This window comes from Mus caroli, unplaced genomic scaffold (genome assembly GCF_978045245.1).
Source record: "Mus caroli unplaced genomic scaffold, Mus_caroli_1 scaffold_1, whole genome shotgun sequence".
NCBI classification, from domain to species: Eukaryota; Metazoa; Chordata; class Mammalia; order Rodentia; family Muridae; genus Mus; species Mus caroli.
Window position 1 is genome coordinate 59,240,914 of NW_028227256.1, and position 18,779 is coordinate 59,259,692.

Here is an 18,779-nt window from a genome sequence, read left to right on the forward strand (position 1 = left end):
TTGTTATTGATAATAAGGAGACTGGCTGGAACAGGAGTGGAGTCGAGGAATGGAGTGGAGGGGAGCAGGCCTTGGGCAAGAAAAACTGTACAAGAAGCAGATAGTCTATGGTAAAAGATAGGCCCTGAAAACTCTCTATGTTTTTCATCTCTGTGCTGTAATTGTCTATTATATTAAAGGAGGCTTTTCCTGCACTTCAAATGGAACTAGAATCGGAGCAACAGCATTAGGAAACGTTGTTTTCTTCCTTGCTTTGCTTTATTCACAGAATAAGTAAATTTAATTCACCATGCATTGTCTTTATGATAATGTAAAGAACTTAAATATGAAAATTGTAATCACTAATGGTTTGATTTCCAGGCCAATCAAATAAACAACCCTGGCAGTAATAACGGGTCGAGCGGATGAGATGACTGATCAGTACGAAGGGGAAGCACAGATTGTGTTAGGTGGATTATGAGTCTGGATGCCTTGGCCTAGGAAGAGGAGGCAGGCAGATCTCTGTGAGTTTGAGGCCAGTTCATTCTACAAAGAGTTTGTGTGTCTCTCTGACCACATATGTGTACGTGGATGTATATCCTCTCAAACATACAATCTATAGATAGTGACTAGTTTAGTGGCTTTTCAAGTTCACATGTATGTCTATCTATGTATGCATATATACACATACGTATAAGTTTCCCTGAGTAAAACAAATTTAAATACTGTCATCTAAAATCTTACCACAGCTGTAGAAAAAGAAACTGGGGTTCAGAGATGGCAGCCTACTTGCCCAAGATAACCAAAGATAATGGCAAAGCTGGAGTTCAACCACCAATGTTTACTGACTTAACACAGTCTTTTCTAAACTGCCCAGCCAGAACTATTCTCAGAATTATGAGTCTTTCCACCATAGCTCACTACTCTATCATAGAGAAGGCTGACCTTTCACCTTTTCTCTTCCAGACTCTCCAGGCAAAGATTTTGGTCCAACTTTGGGTCTGAAAAAGTCCAGTTCCTTGGAGAGCCTACAGACGGCTGTGGCTGAAGTCAGGAAGAATGACCTACCCTTCCACAGGCCCAGACCACACATGGTGCGAGGCCGAGGCTGCAACGAGAGCTTCCGAGCAGCCATCGACAAATCATACGATGGGCCAGAAGAGGCAGATGCGGGTAGGGCCATATGCCCCCTTAAGTGGGCTCTTCATCTCATTACCATCTGCATATTATAAACGAAAATGTTCACTTAACTACTGAAAAAAATGATTTAAGGATCACAATTATATTTTTGATATTAAAAGTAATTCATTTTCCTGATATGTTTTGCCCTTTGGCTTAAGGAGCATTAGATTGGAGGATGCAATGTGCAATTTATTTCACAGTGCAAATGGGGAAAAAAAGTTCTCTTTCACTTTTTTAGAAGGACCAACTGTCATTTACCCTTAGGGCAGGAGCACTAAGCATGCGTTTCTTGACATTCTTATTTGAATCATTAAAAGCAACATCAACCAGAGGACTGACTGCATTAATTGCGTAGGAGCAGTGGGTTATATTTATACGCAAAGATCTCTTTTGGAAAGAAACTCACCCTGTTTGTTCCCAGCATGTGGGCTTTCTGAAGTGATCCGAGGTTAACAAGCTAGCTTTCAGAGAGGTTACTGCTTTAGCACATTTCAAGCCTTTTGTGCTACCAGCTAGCAACCAGTGTGACCCACTCCTAGCCTCAGACCTTGCTTGAAGTACCCAGGGCTAAGAAACCCTACCTTCAAAGGGTACAAGCAGCCATGTGGTTCAGCAGAACACAGAGTACTTGTGCGCCTTCTGTAGTTTACATGTTGACGTATTTTATATATACTAGTGGTAAGTGCCCCTGACTACGGGTATTGATTTTTCTCTCTACAGATGGTCTGTCTGATAAGAGCTCTCGCTCAGGCCACACAACTCTGAATTGTGAGTCTGCCCCTCAGGGAAACCCCGAGCTAGACAATGTGGAAAATAAAGCCAAGAACATCAAAAAAACAAAAGAGAAGGAGAAGAAAAAAGGAAAGGGCAAGCTGAAAGTCAAGGAAAAAAAGCTGAAGGAGGAACGTGAGGACGCAGAGAGGAAAATGAAGAGGAAGGGCTTTGGTGCCATGCTGAGGTAAGGGCCCACTGTGAAGGTGCTTAGCTTTGTTTCTCCTAGCTAAAGCACGCCATTGTGTATGCTCAGAAAAAGGGTCAAGGTTTCTCTCATCTTCAGCTATATTCATAAAAATCAAGACATTCGTAAAAGTCAAGTCTATAACTGTATTGTTTGTGTGTGAAGAAGGCACAAAAAGCCTTTTAAGGTGTCTCCTGAACCTTGTGCTGATGACGTGCAACTGTCATAACACTGTTGTCAAAAAAGGCCAACACTTAGAAAAGCATAGGAAGTGTGTCTCAGGTCCCCAACATGGTAGCTGTCACCTACAAAGGCACTGTGATGCACTAGAGATATACCTGAGATTAGGGCTGTGTGATCCTGGCCTCCACCTATGATCTTCCATGTCTCAGCCAGAGGTTCCATGCATCTTTTCTCCATTCCTTTCAGACTGGGGCTAACACCATACCTTCCCGAGGGCCCTGCAGGGCTGGGAGACATAGGAGATAAGATGTTACATACAGTGGATTCAATGGCTAGGAGCACCGAGCACATAGTCAGAACACAGTTTGGTTCTTCTCATACAGCTATCCTCCAAAACATACTCTGTTGAAACTACCTACTTTACATTTTGGAGTCCTAGTACTGTGGCTGATTTCTGGTCATTTGGCCAGAGGCTTACACAACTACTTCAATGTAAACCAAAATGTATATCTCCTTCCTGGACATAACTGCCTTGTCTATGGAACATGTGCAGGGGAAGGGCATTGGAAAATGCTTTAACTTTTTTAGGTGATGCAAACTGACCATCGGGGTCCTTTCTAGGTGAGCACCTTTGGGTTCATATAGCTCTTTACTATACCAGTTGCTGCTGGTGGAGAATACTGTCACGGCTGACTTCCTAAGGATGCTTGCCCTTAGCCCCTGACCTCAGACAGTGCGCCTAGAGTCTCCTTACCCATACTGGCCGACTTCTTATATAGAGGCAGAGAAGGAATTAATCTAGCAGCAGCTTGGCAGCAGTGACAACAGCATCTACCCCAAGCTCTTGGATGAAGGCATAGAAGGCTGTAACTTCATAGTACCTGCAGCAGCACCTACCTGGCCTGCTACAATCACCAATCTCTTACCCGTCCAAACCACTCACGAGCAGCTTGTTTCCACTGCTCTCCCTTCCCCTCTACCTATGACATGATTGTCACACCAGCCTTGCTTCCTAAGACTCCTCCAAAGTGACTCAGGTCCTTCCTACCTAGAAGGACTTGCCAGATTCTCTCAACATGCCCCTGTGCTTTGCCATTGTGTCAGAGCAGAAGATCAGAAAATGTTTGCTCATCACAAAGCAGACAGATTTATGAAATCACTTCTTAATTCCCAGAGGATTTTCTTGGAGCTTGTGTTTAGGGGAACGGTAAGCAAGGTAGAGGTAGCCATTCCATTACTTTATTACTTTACTTCCCTATCACATCTGTCCATCTCCATCATCTTAGCGATGAAGAACAGATGACATGTGATAGATTTAACCATATTGTGTAAAACCTTTAGAATATCTATCTCTTAAAAATGCTTGGGAATACAGGATACTAGTTGTTTCAATGTCAAATCAACTGATATTTTTAAATATAAAAGAAAATTCAATGATCTCTTTCCATCTTTTTCTCCCTTCCTTCCTTTTCTTTGTTGTTGTTGTTGTTGTGTGTGTGTGTGTGTGTGTGTTTAAAATAACATTTAAGGGACATGAATAGTGTAGACGACTGAATAGTGTAGACAGCTCCGAGCCAGCCTATTGCATATCCAGTGTTCAAACAATGCTACCCTAGTATGCTCCTCAAAATCTTTTTATTTGGGGGTGGGGGTTAAAGACAAGGTTTCTCTGTATAGCCCTAACTATCCTTACTCCAAAAATCTGTCTTGCCTCAAACTCACAGAGATCCATAATAAAACACCATGACCAATATAACTTATAAAAGAAAGTATTTAAATAGACTTCATTCATGGCTAGGGTCCATGATGGTGATACAAAGGCATAGTGACAGAAAGAGCCAAGAGCTCACATATTAAAACTACAATCAGAAGGCAGAGAGAGCACTAAAAATGGCAGGATTCTTTTGAAACCTCAAAGGTCACCCCCAGGTACACACTTCTTCCAACAAGGCCACACCTCCCAATCCTTCTCAAACCATTCTACTAACTACAAACAGTATTCAAACATGTGAACCCAATTGGGCCATTGTTTTTCAATTGATGACATTAATTTAGCAGGTCTGATGCCCTGGAGATCATTTGACTATCAGGGAATAAGATTTCAAATATAAGATCAAACCTTACATTACTGATTTGTGAATAAGGCCATATCTCACCTACAGAAGAAAGACACTTGGATACCTAAGCAGAAGACGTGGGCTTTATAAATAGCAAAAAAGATGAAACCAGAAACAAGGAACACAAAGTGGACTGGCCACTATAAACAGGTTTCTTTCAGAGTTATAGAAGAAGGAACCTCCTTACCATGGTGTCTCAAGGTGACAGGATCTTTTTTGATTGGTTACGTTGAATGTTCTGATATTTTGAAAACTTGCCCTTTCTTTTTTTTTTTTTTTTTTTTTTTTAATTTTATTTTTTTTAATATTTTTATTACATAATTTCCTCAATTACATTTCCAATACTATCCCAAAAGTCCCCCATAGCGCCCCCCACTTCCCTACCAACCCATTCCCATTCTTTTGGCCCTGGCATTCCCCTATATTGGGGCATATAAAGTGAAAACTTGCCCTTTCTAAGTTTAGTTTGATCATGTAGTACCTAGCACAAGTACCACATTCTGCTTTTAGCCTTCTTCAGGAGCTCAGCCTAAGTAGTGCCCTATTAGTACGCTACATGACCTGTAGTCTCATGACTCAGTGAGACACATCTTTTTGTTGGCCCTGAGATAAGGCAGTTGTGCTGAGTTTCCTCAGAGAGCCAAGTGTAATCTCAAGGTCTTATAAGCAGAAATGTAAGTCATGAGAAGCAAGCATGGTGTAAAACAATGCAGCATTATTGCTGTGAAAATAGAGGGGAGTGAACAGGAACCAAGGAATAATGGCGGCCTGTGTAAGCTGAGAAGGATGAGGAGGTGGCTTCCCTCTGACCAGCCCCTTAATTTTCACCCATATGTGTTATTCAAGCCCCTAAGATTGTACTAATTGCTTACAGTATCAACGGAAACCAGCACAGTCATTATCATAAGTATTATTACTGCTTTTACAATGTCATAGTAATTTATAAGGACAAGTTTCCTCTTTAGGGTATTAAAGAAAAAAACTATAAAAATGATTTAGCCACAATAATCTGTAAATATGAAAACTACCAGCAATTCACAGGGCCTGTTCCTGAGACTGTCACCGAGTTAAACCCTGACTTTACTTTCTGTTATGTGAGTAGCTCTGTGTACTTATTGCCCACAAGACAAGGCCTGCTTGCCCCTTTTCCCAATATGGTCCCTATCTCCACATAGTGGGAGCCACAGGCCCTGGATCCTCTAGAGACACACCACCCTGCCTTTTGTTCTCTTTCACTGCACTAACAAAATTAAGAACTGAGAGGTGATGTTGGATTTTTATCTTTGGTATAAAAATAGCAACTGTTTTCCATAGCCTTTTGCATCTGCGTTGGTGAGCATATTGGAGTCGCTGCTACACGCACGCTCTCAGCAACAGAGAACACAAAAGCTGTTACCATTAGCCAACAGATTTTGCTTTAATTCTCATCTGTTACTCACATGCTATTGACTTAGTTTCTTTCTTATTTAAAAAAGATTGATTGCTCTAAGGTTCTCTTAGAGTTAGATGTGACTTAAATATGCATTATTTTCCCCATTGTCTGCTCTGCTATAATGCTTTCCTGAACATAGGCTTTGCCGGTAGTGTCTGCAGTTACTCCATAGATAGTGGCACCTGGCCACAGAGGGTCAGTTAAATCCTGCCCCCTTTCCTCATCCTAAAACTGTGACGTGTTAGCAGTGGCCTTATTTTTGCTAATCAAGAGCCAAGTGTTTTTACTCTGCTGATATTAGCTGTTCCAAACATGTTGATGGTAGAGGGGAAGAACTCAGGCTATTTTTTTAATTTCACTCCTTGTTCCTAATAGAAAAGTTTTGGGAGGTCTATCCCATTCATCTTTCTATCCATTGTCTAGTTTGCATGTTGTTATGACTTACTGATTTTAAATTATCTCCTTGCATGAATCAAGTCTGGCTCTTACAAGGACCATAAGTTATATGGGAAAAACGCTCAACTCCTAACCTTCCAACTGTGTCAGTTACCTTATAAACTCTGTTTACCTGCCACTGGGAGAGACCTTTGATAGCTTTGCTGTTAACCTTTTGCTCATTTTGATACAGAAGTGCGAAAGAGACAGTGTCCAGATCCTTTCCAGGTTACCATCTCTTACTGTCACCAGCTCATCCAAGGGTTATTTCACTTGAGATGAGAGTCATCATGGAGCAAATGACAACATCCAAGCAAGGCTTCACTGGGACGTGTGCTTGAACACAGGAAGATGACATGTCGGATAGGGTTCCAGGAATGCTCTGAGCCAAACTCATACAGACAGAAAAGGCAGGTGCATGCAGGCTCACAGGAGGCTGCTGAGGAGGTCAGGGTTTCTGACTATGCTTTGTCAGCATTCTGGGTTTGGCTCCCTGGGGATCTACACATGCACATAGGCACATGGGATTCATCTGTTCCCTGCTCATGAAAAATGTCAGGTGGGTTCGCTGCCACCAGTGCAGGAAGGCATGTGTCTGTCATCTTCTGACCTGCCTTTTCAAGACTGGAAGGAAAGCTTAGAGTGGGGCCAAACCAGCAACTCTTATATCTAGTCAACAGTAGAAACTCTTTTACCAAAAGCAGCTGGCATTCAGAAAACAAACTTTGGTGTAAGATTCAGGATCCCCACTGATTTATCTCTGGTCAAAGCACATCCTTATTTTTGCTTCATGAGTTTGACTTCCTTGGGTATCCCTGTTCTTCAAGATACGTTCCTGCAGAAGGGATATCCATGGCTCCTCTAACCAAAGGGCAGAGCTCAAATCCTTCGGGAGACAAGTTCAGTGCAGCCAGTCCCAAATGGCCACAATAATGTCAACCACAGTGGAAAAGTAGAAATCACCCTCTGATTTCTTGCTTGTTTAATAATTTTGTCAGTCTTTTGTAGTCCTTAAATGAAATTCCTCATGTTTCAAACCAGTCCCTTTATATAACAGTTTCTGCTGTCTTCTCTTAAGAGTCTAAGTCACACTTCAAAACCCACGAACTGTTAACTTATTCTGGACACTGAATGAAAGGCTTGAAATAGTATAGGTTTATTTTCCTTTCGTGTGTGTGTGTGTGTGTGTGTGTCTGTGTGTCTGTGTGTCTGTCTGTGTATGTGTGTGTGCATCTCTGTATATGACTGTCTATTTGTATCTGTGTACACACACATGTAGGGTATGTGTATATGTCTTGTTGAGCTTCCTGGTGTATGCATATACATTATGTATGGGGGTTCACATATAGGAGCCAGATGTTGGTGCCCAATGTATTCTTCTTGGTCTCCATCTTATTTTTTCTTGGAACAGTGTCTGCCATTGAGCACGGAGCTTACCGTCTCAGCTTCACTGAATGCCCCACGTCTCAGGGATCCCCATCTCTTACACTTTAGCACTATGACTCTAGGGGTGTGCTCCATTTTTTCTTTTCATGTGGGTGCTGGGAATCTGGACTGAGTTCCTTATGCTTATATAGCCAACATCATACTAACTAGGCCCATCTCCCCAGCCAATTACATTCATTCTTCTCTACCTTTTCTAGGCTTTTGTCCTAAAGGAATTGTGTCTAGTTAGTTCCTTCCCAGTAGATTATCAAAGTATATATCATGCTGTTAGGAAGGTTTTTAATTTGGTCTGCTTTTAAATTTTGTTTGCCTATATTCAAGTTATTAATAACATTTATTGATTATTTTGTCTTTGCCAAATACATTACTAATCATTCTTTTGTTCACTCAACAATATTTATTAAAGTCCTAACTTTACGTCAGGTGTTGTCCTGGGAAATGGATAGCAAGCAGCGAAATCCCAGCTACTATGGCACTTTCCCATCATAATAGAGAATGAAAAAGTCAAAGATAAATATGAGTTTCTCCTGCTGTGTTTAGTACAAAACAAGGGAAATGTCACATCAACATACAAGCTTTAACTGTGAAGTACCCAGGGAGCAAAGGGACAGTCTCTAAGACAGCTCTGGTCCCCTGGCAAAGAGCAGCACCTTCTGGACTCACATGATTCTAAAGAGGGACCAGGCCCTGGCTCCTACGGGGTTGACATCCCATACAATGAGAATGGTGAGAGAATAGGGAATACATACCTGATCCAAAGAAGTCAAGATGATTGCAGACTACAGTAGGTGCTATGGGGAAACTGCAGAGGGGCTAGAATCCTCCCATACTGCAGCTGTCTGCGGCCTAACAGACCATGTCCCCCCAAGCTTCATGGGATCTTCAGCAGATAGATTATCTGAACAGTGCACGCTGACACAGAAGCCAGCTCTCTTTTCTTTCGTTTTCCTTTTTCCCCCTGTAGCATAGAAATCTAAGGGTTTTCTGTAAACAAATTTCACAATGATAACAAAGAGCAGTGTATAGAATTCAAAAAATGTCTGCAAAGCCCTGTTGCAGCTGAGTTGGACATTCAGAGAGGAGTGTCTACAGCAGACGTGGAGACACTGATTTCACGTGCAGTGCACCAGCCCTGCTCTCCCTGACCCAGCAGTTGGATGCTCTGTGTCATTTCCTCTTTACTCAGCTTCAGATATTGCTGATGGTTCTTTTTCTAAGAATCCTACATTATAAACCATAAAGATATTTTAAAAACCCTTAGAAGCCTCAACTTTTCATTTCTAAGTTTTGCCTACACTACAGGACACACTTTGTTCATTCCACTGTGAAATGTACTATGTGGTTTATTTATAGGAGTGTGCTATAAAGGGGAGCTGTGATGTGCATGTCTTAGGACTGCTAGACACACTGCCCCCATGCTATTTCTACACAAGCAATTACACAGTTGCTACTATCACCAGGCTCATGCTGAACCTAATTGCAGGCTCCCTGGCCTTCAACGATCCCTCATACCCTCTCCGTGCTGTTGTGTCGTTTCAGCGGAGTGGTTTATATAAATAAGCAAGCTGTCTGTGAATGCCTGACTTGATAGATACTAATGCTTGTTGTGTATTTTAAGTCCACCAAATTATCATATGTTTTATTATATACAACATGTTCTGATAGATAAGACCATTGTGAAGTAGCAGTACACACTAACACATGGATAACTTCACATACTTATCTTTTCTGTGTTTCTGAAGACACTACTCTGAGTTGCTAGTCTCACCTTGAAGTTGTGTGTCCTTGAGCAACCAACTCTCACACTGCCTTACTTCTGATAACAACCCTTTCTCCCTGTTCCTGTGAATTACAGTCTTTTATACGTCACTTGTAAGTGAGAGCTCCATGGTGCTTCTCCTTCTGTGCCTGGTGTATTTCATGTAAGAAGGCTTCACAGGTTAATTCATGTTATCTCTGACAATGCACAAAACAAACACAGTTCTCACCTCAAAAGGAAAGAGTTTATTCTAGAGCCAAATCCGATTTACCCAAATCTGGAGAACACAGAGCTAGGTTATTTCAGGTTCCATGTACCCATGTGGAAACCATGTTATGAAAGTCATAATCAAAACAACTTTAAAATAAATTGGTGGGTACATAAAAGAGGCACTTACAGCAAGATGGGGAATCTTCTATGGGCCTAAGAAGCTGTGTTAGATTTGAATTGATAGAATCCGGTGATCTGGTGGGTTAAAAATTCCAAAAGGTTTTATCTCTTAGTCACAAAATGTTTGTTCTAACACAGATGTGGGCAAGGAATGGCTACATGAGGGCCTAAAGATAGCCTGAGCTAAGGTCTAATTAGACACCAGACCTGCAACATTCCAACCTGTCCACACCACTGCAATTTAAATCCTTCTTTCCAAGAATGGTAAATAGGTGTGTGTGTGTGTGTGTGTGTGTGTGTGTGTGAGAGAGAGAGAGACAGAGAGACAGAGAGACAGAGAAACAGAGACAGAGACAGACAGAGAGAAACTGAGACAGAGAGACACAGAGAGAGAGACAGAAAGCGCAAGTATATTACATTTCCTTTGTCTACTTATCGTTTGGCCAATGTGTAGTTAATTTCTGTTCCTTTGCTGTTATGAAGAGTGTTGCATCAATCATGGAAGTGTAGATTTGTTTTTCATGTACTCCTTTCATTGCTTTTAAATATATTTCCAGAAGTGGGATATCTACCTGGGTATCATATGGTACTTATAGTTTCTATGTTGTGATAAGTTTCCATAATATCTTCCACAATATATGAATAATTCATATTTCCACCAATAGTGTGCAAGGCCTCACTTTTCTCCACATTCTTGCAAGTAATGGTTTCTGTCATTTATGTATTGTTTCAGTTGAGAGGAGGGCTCATTATACACAAGAGCCTACTGCCTTAGTTTCTCAAGAGTTAGGACTGTGAGTACGTACCACCATTGCTTGCTACTGTTCTTTTCAGATAACTACACCTGAGATGACATCTTCTTGGGGTTTGGATTTGCATTTCCCACGTTGTCTCTCCACCTGTTGCCCACTCATGGGTCTGCCTTTATGAAATTAATAGGCTTCTCTCCCGACTCCTCCCTTTGGATTTATTCCAGACAAACCCTTTGTCTCAAGCTAGATGTACTCAGAGCCCACAAACTTTCCCTTCCACTGTTTCATTTCCCCTGAATTGCTGTTTTGTAATTCAAATGGGCATGGTGCTTCTTCTCTCTCACCTGAACAGTTTGCATAATAAAGTATAGGAAGAAATGCCATCGCTCAAATCATTCGCTCATTTATATTTCATATGCTCTGGGTCACTCCTTTCCAAGTGCAACTGTGAACTGTTTTCAAGCTTTACTTAACCACTGGGTAGAAGATGAAACTTTCCATTGCTGAATACAAATCAAGAGTAGACTCACCCAAAGGCTTGTTTTGTTTTCTTACCTTCCTTTTTAAGTCCAGTCTCAATGCAGAGTGTGCAGATGGGTTCAGGCTTGGATATTTCTTAGTAGATGGCTGCTCTGATGTTGTCCATCAAGATACATTTTGACTTGATTTTTAAATCGGGTTAGAGAGAGCACCGAATACTCAAGTCACCAGGGACATGGCATGTGTGCTATATTTGTCCTCTCGGCTTGATCCCATAATGGCTGTTACAGGTCTCATGTACAATAAATGTAATGTGGCCACAGCCTGTCATTACCTCTTCCCAGATAGTGGCTGTAAACATCTGGGTAGCCCGTCAGCTTTATGAGCATGAAGGGCAGCTCTGCTAATGCAGCCAGTCCAATGAAATTTTAACAGGCATCTCCCCAAAGGCAAAAGGGCAAGCCATAGGCTAGAGTTTAGATGCTTTTTATCATGAGGTTCAAGCCATTTGAAACATGAAATCTCAAATGAAAAATAAAGGCCAAAGTTCTTAATTTAGCTTCAAGTTAGATACATTGAGAGCACTTTACTGATCAGGATAAAGTAGCTGCATGTATTGCGCCTGTGAGAAGTATGACTATAGGAAAAAACAATGTATTCTGAAAAGCTACTTACAATAAATACAGCTATCCATTGTTCTCCATGACTGTCCCTGATTGCCAGGGAAAGAAACAGATGTTAGCCCCCATCAGCATAGAAGAGAGGTCAGGTTTGGTTCCTTTGTAAAGGGATTTTCTCTCCTAAATTCATCTTTAACTATTGACTCTTGAAGTCTGGAGAGATGCCTCAGGTCTGTATTGCTCATGCAGAGGACTCAAATTTATTGCTAGTACCTAAATCCAGTAGTTCACAACCATCCTAACTCTAAACTTCTGGAATTCTCACACTGTCCTCTGGACTACACACACACCCACACACACACACACACACACACACACACACACACACACACACGTCTAAAGATAAATCTTTAAAAAGTATTTACTTTATTTACCACAAAATGAATCATAAAAATTTTGTTGCTTCATTTTATTAACTTGCCATTTTTTTTTCAAATTAAGTCTAACCTTAATTTCTTTAATATTTTTAAATTCAGGCAGGGGGACACCATAGCCATCACTTCTTTTCTTTTCATCATTACTACCGCAGGTCTTGGCTGGAAATGCACTCTTTATGAGCAGTGTGGCGCTTGGAATGGAATTGGAAACTAGAGGCAGTCACAGACAGATCTTGGCGTCCATGAAACCCAGGGGTGTGATCGTTGATAACAGTTATTCATTTGCATGGAATACATCTGAAGTTTTGTTAGTCTGCACCTGAACACAAGAAGAGAAAATGAGCACCACGTTGTGGGTGGATTGTGGGCATAAGGATTTAAAGAAGTTTATGAGTTATAGAAAGGACAGCACTATCTACAAGGATACTCACTAAAATGCTACATAGAGCCAAGGTTTATTGCTTAACTAAAAGATGAACCTGAGATCGAAGGGCTACTCATCAGCTGGGCGGAGCACAAAGACAAATGAGATGCTGGGGTACCCAGCGGGCAGGCTTGTTTGCTCTATGGCTTTATTCATTTTTTTCAGCTCTCAAGCATGTCTGCAAATGTTTGTTTATCCCTCTGTTTTCTGAGGATGTGTTCATGGAAGGATGAGGGCCCTGTATAGAGTTAATTAATATGAAAATGGATGGCTACCTTCTATTCAAAGTCTGATCGCTGCTCCTTGCTGTCCCTTCCTACTCTGTGTAATCTTGATTATTCTGCAGCTCCTGTTCTCTGCTGCCCAAAGCAGTAGGGTGATTTGATTTTCTCATACTTATCACAGTAAAGAGTGATCACATAGGGTGTCAACCAAAAGGCTTATTTGTTTAATTAGGGTTCCTTCTGCTCTTAATACGCCTGCCCAACTCCCATTACGTTAATGCAAATTACACAACAGCACTGGAGGAGAATACACTACTTTATCTCATTCTGGGATAATGAGGTTTAGATTTGTTAACAGATCAGGACAAAAGTCCAGTGGTTTCACTTTTGAAGCAATTGATATGCTAAAAGGAACTTGCACAGGCACTCAAATGGAAGGTACACAATCATAAATAAATGTCATTAGCATTTAAGATGAAATATAATCATTAAAGATGCTAGATTAATAAAATGCAGACAATTTTCTGATGGACTTATTTGCATACTCATATTAAGTAACTAATAAAGCATGCTAACAACAGTTTTATCTGTATATACAAACACTTGTAAGTTCCTAGTGGGGATGTATTTGCCTAATAGGCCTTGCCCTGTGTCCAGCACAATGTCATGTCCTTGTGGGATGTTTACTTAATTGATTAGGGAATGACATGTTGAGGTTTAATAGTTTGACTAGGATAGGATGGAATCAGATCTCTGATTAGCACCTTTTATCTGAAAACTTCGATATAATTTACTAATGTCCATCTTCCACATGCATGGGCAATGACAGTGGCCAATAGTTTTCCTTGCAGATAATTGCAGGATGAGGCAGGACACATGCCATTTATTTACTCTTGCCATCTATTGGATTTCCAATTGGATTAGATGTCTTCAGGTGATATCAAAATAATTTTATAACATGAACTAGTTCATAATTAAGGGAAAAGGTTCAAATTGGGAGCACAGTAACTGACTGTTTTGCTCATAAAACAAGAAAAAAGACTTCCCAGTGCAATTAAAAACAGATAGGAGATGCATTACTTAAATTGGAAAATAGATAGGAGGTGTATAAACTCTTTTGGACTATAATAGCCACCAGGCTTTGGACACAATCCGATTTGTTTCTCAAACTATTGGCTACTTTCAACCTCAACTTCAACAAGGTTAAAGTCTAATTGGTAGTCTACCCATGGAAGTCACCAGCTTATGCTGACTTTCCTAATTATGTTTGATGCAACACCTGGGATCCTATGACATCTAGGATGTATCCTCCCTGCCTCTCCTCACCCTCCCATCAGTAAATTCTACTGATGTGTGAAAAGTACTGCCTTGCACTCCTGGGTGTTCTATTCCATTGCCCCTCTGTACATTGTGCCACTGTAATTTGATTGATTATTCGGAATACGTTGTTTTAGTAGCTACCTGGCTAATTGGCCTGCATTCCCCCTTTCTTCATTTCAGTTCATCCTAACACAACTACCATCATCAGATAGTTAATAAACACCTCTATATTAAAATGTAATATAACATGGTAGCAAAGAGAAGATCTTGGGAAATTTCACTTGGATACAAATCTCAGGTCTGCTTGTTTCTAACCATAGGTCCTTGTTAAGGATTCTATCTGAATCTGAAATGTGTTATTTGATCCCTAGCCTATAGTGATGTTTGGAAGGCTGTGGAGCCTTTACAAGGTAGGACTTCACGGGTGGAGCTATGTCTCCAGGGCAGACCTTTTCGTGTGATGCTTCCTGCTAGTCCAGGCCCACTGTGATGGAGGGGCACACATGCTCGCACGGTCCATGCTACAGTGGACTAAAATATTTCCGAAAGCATAAGACAAAGTAAATCTTTCCTCTTTCAAATTGCTTTACTTACATACTTTTTCATAACACAAAGAATAACTTCAACATTGACTTAACTGCTGTGTCATTAGCCTCTCCTGTGAAGTCATAGTGATGTTTACCTGACAGAGTTGTGGAGTAAATGAGATGCTACATGAAAAGGAACTGACACTAGCAAGTTCTTAAAATAAAATCTATTAGTAATATTTTGTCGTGGATATTGCTGTCTTAAAGTCTGCAGCATTGCAGAATTGCCTACCAAGCCTGCTCAAATGTTGCATTCCTAATTTCATCATCAGAAATTTGAATTTATTATATTTCATACAGTACTCTGGGACCTCTGGTGTGTCACAGTGGGAACCCAAGGTCTTCGTTTGAAAATGAAGGATTCATATAAGGCCCACTCTTTAACTGACAACCGGTGCCCTCTATTTTCTTGACCGAATTTGTGTATCGTCTACTTTTACTTTCTACAATCTCTCCACTCTGACCAGATTACTTCGAGCTTGGAGCCTCGGATGGCATCTTTCTTTAAGAGGCTCATACTCTGCTTTCCCTGATTCTGCCAGGCTTCGACAGCCTTCCTCTGCCCCCCTTTATCAAACTCTTGCATTTCCCTCCCATGGAGAATCATCCTCAGCATCAGCATCAGCATCAAAGTTTGCTCCTTCAGTTCTTTGCGTGGCTTGGGTTTGGGGTGTTTGTTTGTTTGTTTGTTTGTTTTAATTTCAGCTTCCTATGTCTGCCTCAGATTCACAACAGGAATGGATTCCTTTAAGCAAAGAACCCGTTCTCCCCAACACACACACACAAACAAATGATGCTTTTCTTTTCATTCTGTTGTCCTGTAATAAGCTTTTGCTGGTTGACTCGGCAGCTTGTGTATCGTGCTAATTGGAGTAGACTTATTTGGATATTGCTGCGTTGTTCCCTTTAGTCATCCTGGATAATAATATAGGAAATAATGAAAACAGGGATTCTTAGATGACCAAGTGAATAAACTGTCCTGGGAATCATCTTTATTTCTTTAAATTTCTCTTGGAAGAAAAGGTTGAAGGATGAGTTAACTAGCAAGAGTAACCAGCTGTTCCCCATTTCCACTGAGGACAGTGGTAGGAAGAAAATGAGTCAAAATTGCTTTGTGTAAAAATGAGGTTAGATATGACAAAGAAAATGATTGTTACTCACTGGGTGAGGTTTCTGAACAGGTAATAGGTCTGGTATCCCCCAAGTCTGCAAGGGGATAAGGAAAGATATCCATCTAAAATGTGAGAAAATATCCATCAGTTCATTACTAGAATATCTATTAAGTACTACCCTAGGGAAACCCAGAAAAAAAATATACAACAATATTGCTACACTTAAACTTGCAATCTAATTAAGATGACCTATAAATAGGAAATTATTAGCAATGAAATAGGATTTAGAATTCACAGCTAAAGTATGAGGTTAGAGCCATAGTTTTGTTCCATATTCCAAAGAATACCCTGTTTCTGCACGATTCCAGGTCAGTTTAACAAATGCATTTCAGCATCGCCTCTCAAAGTCGCTACCAAGTAGAGTGGATTGATCTCCAAGATCTTCTGAAATAGTCTTGTCATTGTTATTGAGAGAGATTTGCTAAGTACACAGCAAGCACATTGTGGTGTGTTCAAAACCTCCAGTTCATTGCTGTCCTGTCCAGTTCTTTCATGAATTCAGAAAATACTGGGTTGCCTGATAAATATCATTCTAGGATCTTGGTTGGCAAGAACTGAAGTGGATAAGTCAAGTGCGTTACTGTCTCTTCAAAGCCCAGGGTTTGCAGTCTTTCTTCAAAGTGTGCAGGGCATGAAGAGTCTGTTGTTGAAAAGCTATATTATCTACTGAGCCCCTTTCACAATCCCTGAATCTATGAACTTATTAGACTACTTGTGGCATACCTGGTGAACACACTAAGTAGGTGAACATCTAGATGTCTAACCTCAGACATTTCCACTGCCAGAGTCATGCCTACGGTTATCCACTTGCATCAACTGTATCAAATACCCTATGACCATCTATGGCTTGGCCATTAGCCAGAAGTGATTACCAGTGTGATAGATCTGTGGGCCAAAAGAGAGAAGGGTTAGTTGTAAAAAAAAAGAAGCTAACTTTATAGGATGAAATGAGCAGGAACTGAGCAAAGTCACTGCCTGCATCTATTAACATTTAAATTGCCAAAATTGGGGATATTGATTCTCAGTGTATCCTTTGGTCTAAATAATGATGAACAACTTACCTCAGTTTTTAGGATTAAAGATTCCTCATCTAGGAAGCTTTTCATTTTAAGCAAAGTCAGGAAGTAGATCCCTTTAATCTTCAAATTCTCTCTCTCACTTCTGTTTTCTACTTTGGGCTAATATACTACCTTAATGCCATACAAATCCCTTGAAAAATAAAAGCATAAAACCCGAACCTCATTTTAAATATTATGTGTATAATTTTAAATTCTGAATGGCAAATAAAAATATAAATCTAGAAAAGTAAATGATACAAAAGCAAACTTGAAAGGCCTCAGTCTCTTCTGTTACCATTCTTTCCTATTTTTGACCCTGACCATTATCTATCTCCTAAGACTTTCCTTACACCCAAAACATCCACAGAGCTCTGGAAATCAGAGTAGAAATGTCTCCGTAGAGACTGACTCAGCCAGCACTCCCTGACCCACGGAAGAATCCTCACAGACATCATACGTTCAGAACTCGGGAAAAAGAGAGCTGAAGGGTCTGTTGGCCAGATAATGGTTGCAACTTTGATTGCAGACAGAATCACCAGTGAACAGTAAAAACCCTAATTCTAGAGCTTTTAGTGCTAGTTCCTCCCATTGATAGGTTTCTGCTCCCCCATGGACTATAATTTTCCACTTTAAATTTGAACTCTAGTCAATGGATAGTAAAAAAAAAAAAATCAATATCATAGATTTGTCCTGCTTTCCTTGTGCCTCCTGGAATTTTCAGAGTGTGGGAAGAGATGGTTTTTATGATTAAAATAGACTGTAAAGTGGAAAGGTGGTTTTGACCAGTGTTCTGGAACTTTGACCCACACTGTCCGTCTACTCCAGACCATCAATGTCATCTCACTGTCCCCATCTCTGCATGTCTTCATTTTCTTCACTCTTTAGAAGCCTTAAATATGCAGTAGTATTATTGATCTTCCACTCCTGGACAAGATTTTACCAAGCTAATTACTTGTTACCAAAACATTTTTCCTACTATATTCTGCTTTCTCCTTGGTTTTGATTTGTTTTTAATTATAGTTTATTTCTTTATAGCTTAACATTGGCAGGAGGCAGGGAAGTAGGAGGAAAAGCCCACAAAAATCCACAAATCCAAATAATAATAATAATAATAGTAAAATAATCAGTAGTAGCAGTAGTAGTGGTAGTAGTAGTAGTAGTATTTATAAGACGCTTCTTAGATTGTGAAAAATATATAAAGGTACCAAAGACTTATTGTAAGCAATTCCAACATGGAAACACAGTAAGCCGTCCTCACTTTAGAGGCTGATCATGCCACCTGCCCTTGGAGGTGCTGCTTGGGTTCAGTGCTGGCTTCTTCCTAGTAACAAGCTTCATGCAAAGGCATTGGCTGGGCTTAGTCACCTCAGACTTTTGTTGGAACACAGTTTAGATTCTATTGGTATTTTCCTCTTGGCTTTTAAATTACTAACCAACAGGAAAAAAAAAAAACCCTCTGTCTTAGTCAACTTTACACTCTCCCATTACTTCTGCCTTCCATGTACCTTGTCATGGGTAGAACCCTGCTGTCCAGTTCCTGTGGTCCTCATCTTCTGGACTCAGAACAGAGATTGATTCTTAATGGTCTCACCTCTCCTTGTGCTTAGCTTGACTGGGGTGGATTTTACATCCAGTGTCTGGAGGTTCAACAGCAGAAATAAATCATGCTAAGAAGGTGACGTGAATAACATTGAATCAAACCCTAAGCCACCACCTCTCTGCTGTCTTTACCCTGGGATCCACCTGGTATTGTGCTTAGCACACTCCCTCCCGTGGAGAACAACAGAACTTGAACCATGTCTTGTTATTTTAAGAACTTGGTGA

At 40.5% G+C, this 18,779-nt stretch overlaps 1 protein-coding gene across 2 annotated transcripts in view; it reads left to right on the forward strand.

Annotated features, from left to right (window-relative positions):
• Positions 1–18,779, forward strand: part of Pard3b (par-3 family cell polarity regulator beta) — a 1,032,172-nt gene that overhangs the window by 736,917 nt on the left and 276,476 nt on the right. For both annotated transcript variants that reach the window (XM_021162850.3, XM_085837816.1), the window contains 2 exons: positions 946–1,152; positions 1,882–2,119. In XM_021162850.3, the coding sequence (XP_021018509.1) occupies positions 946–1,152; positions 1,882–2,119 (445 nt within the window). The remainder of the gene's footprint in view (positions 1–945; positions 1,153–1,881; positions 2,120–18,779) is intronic.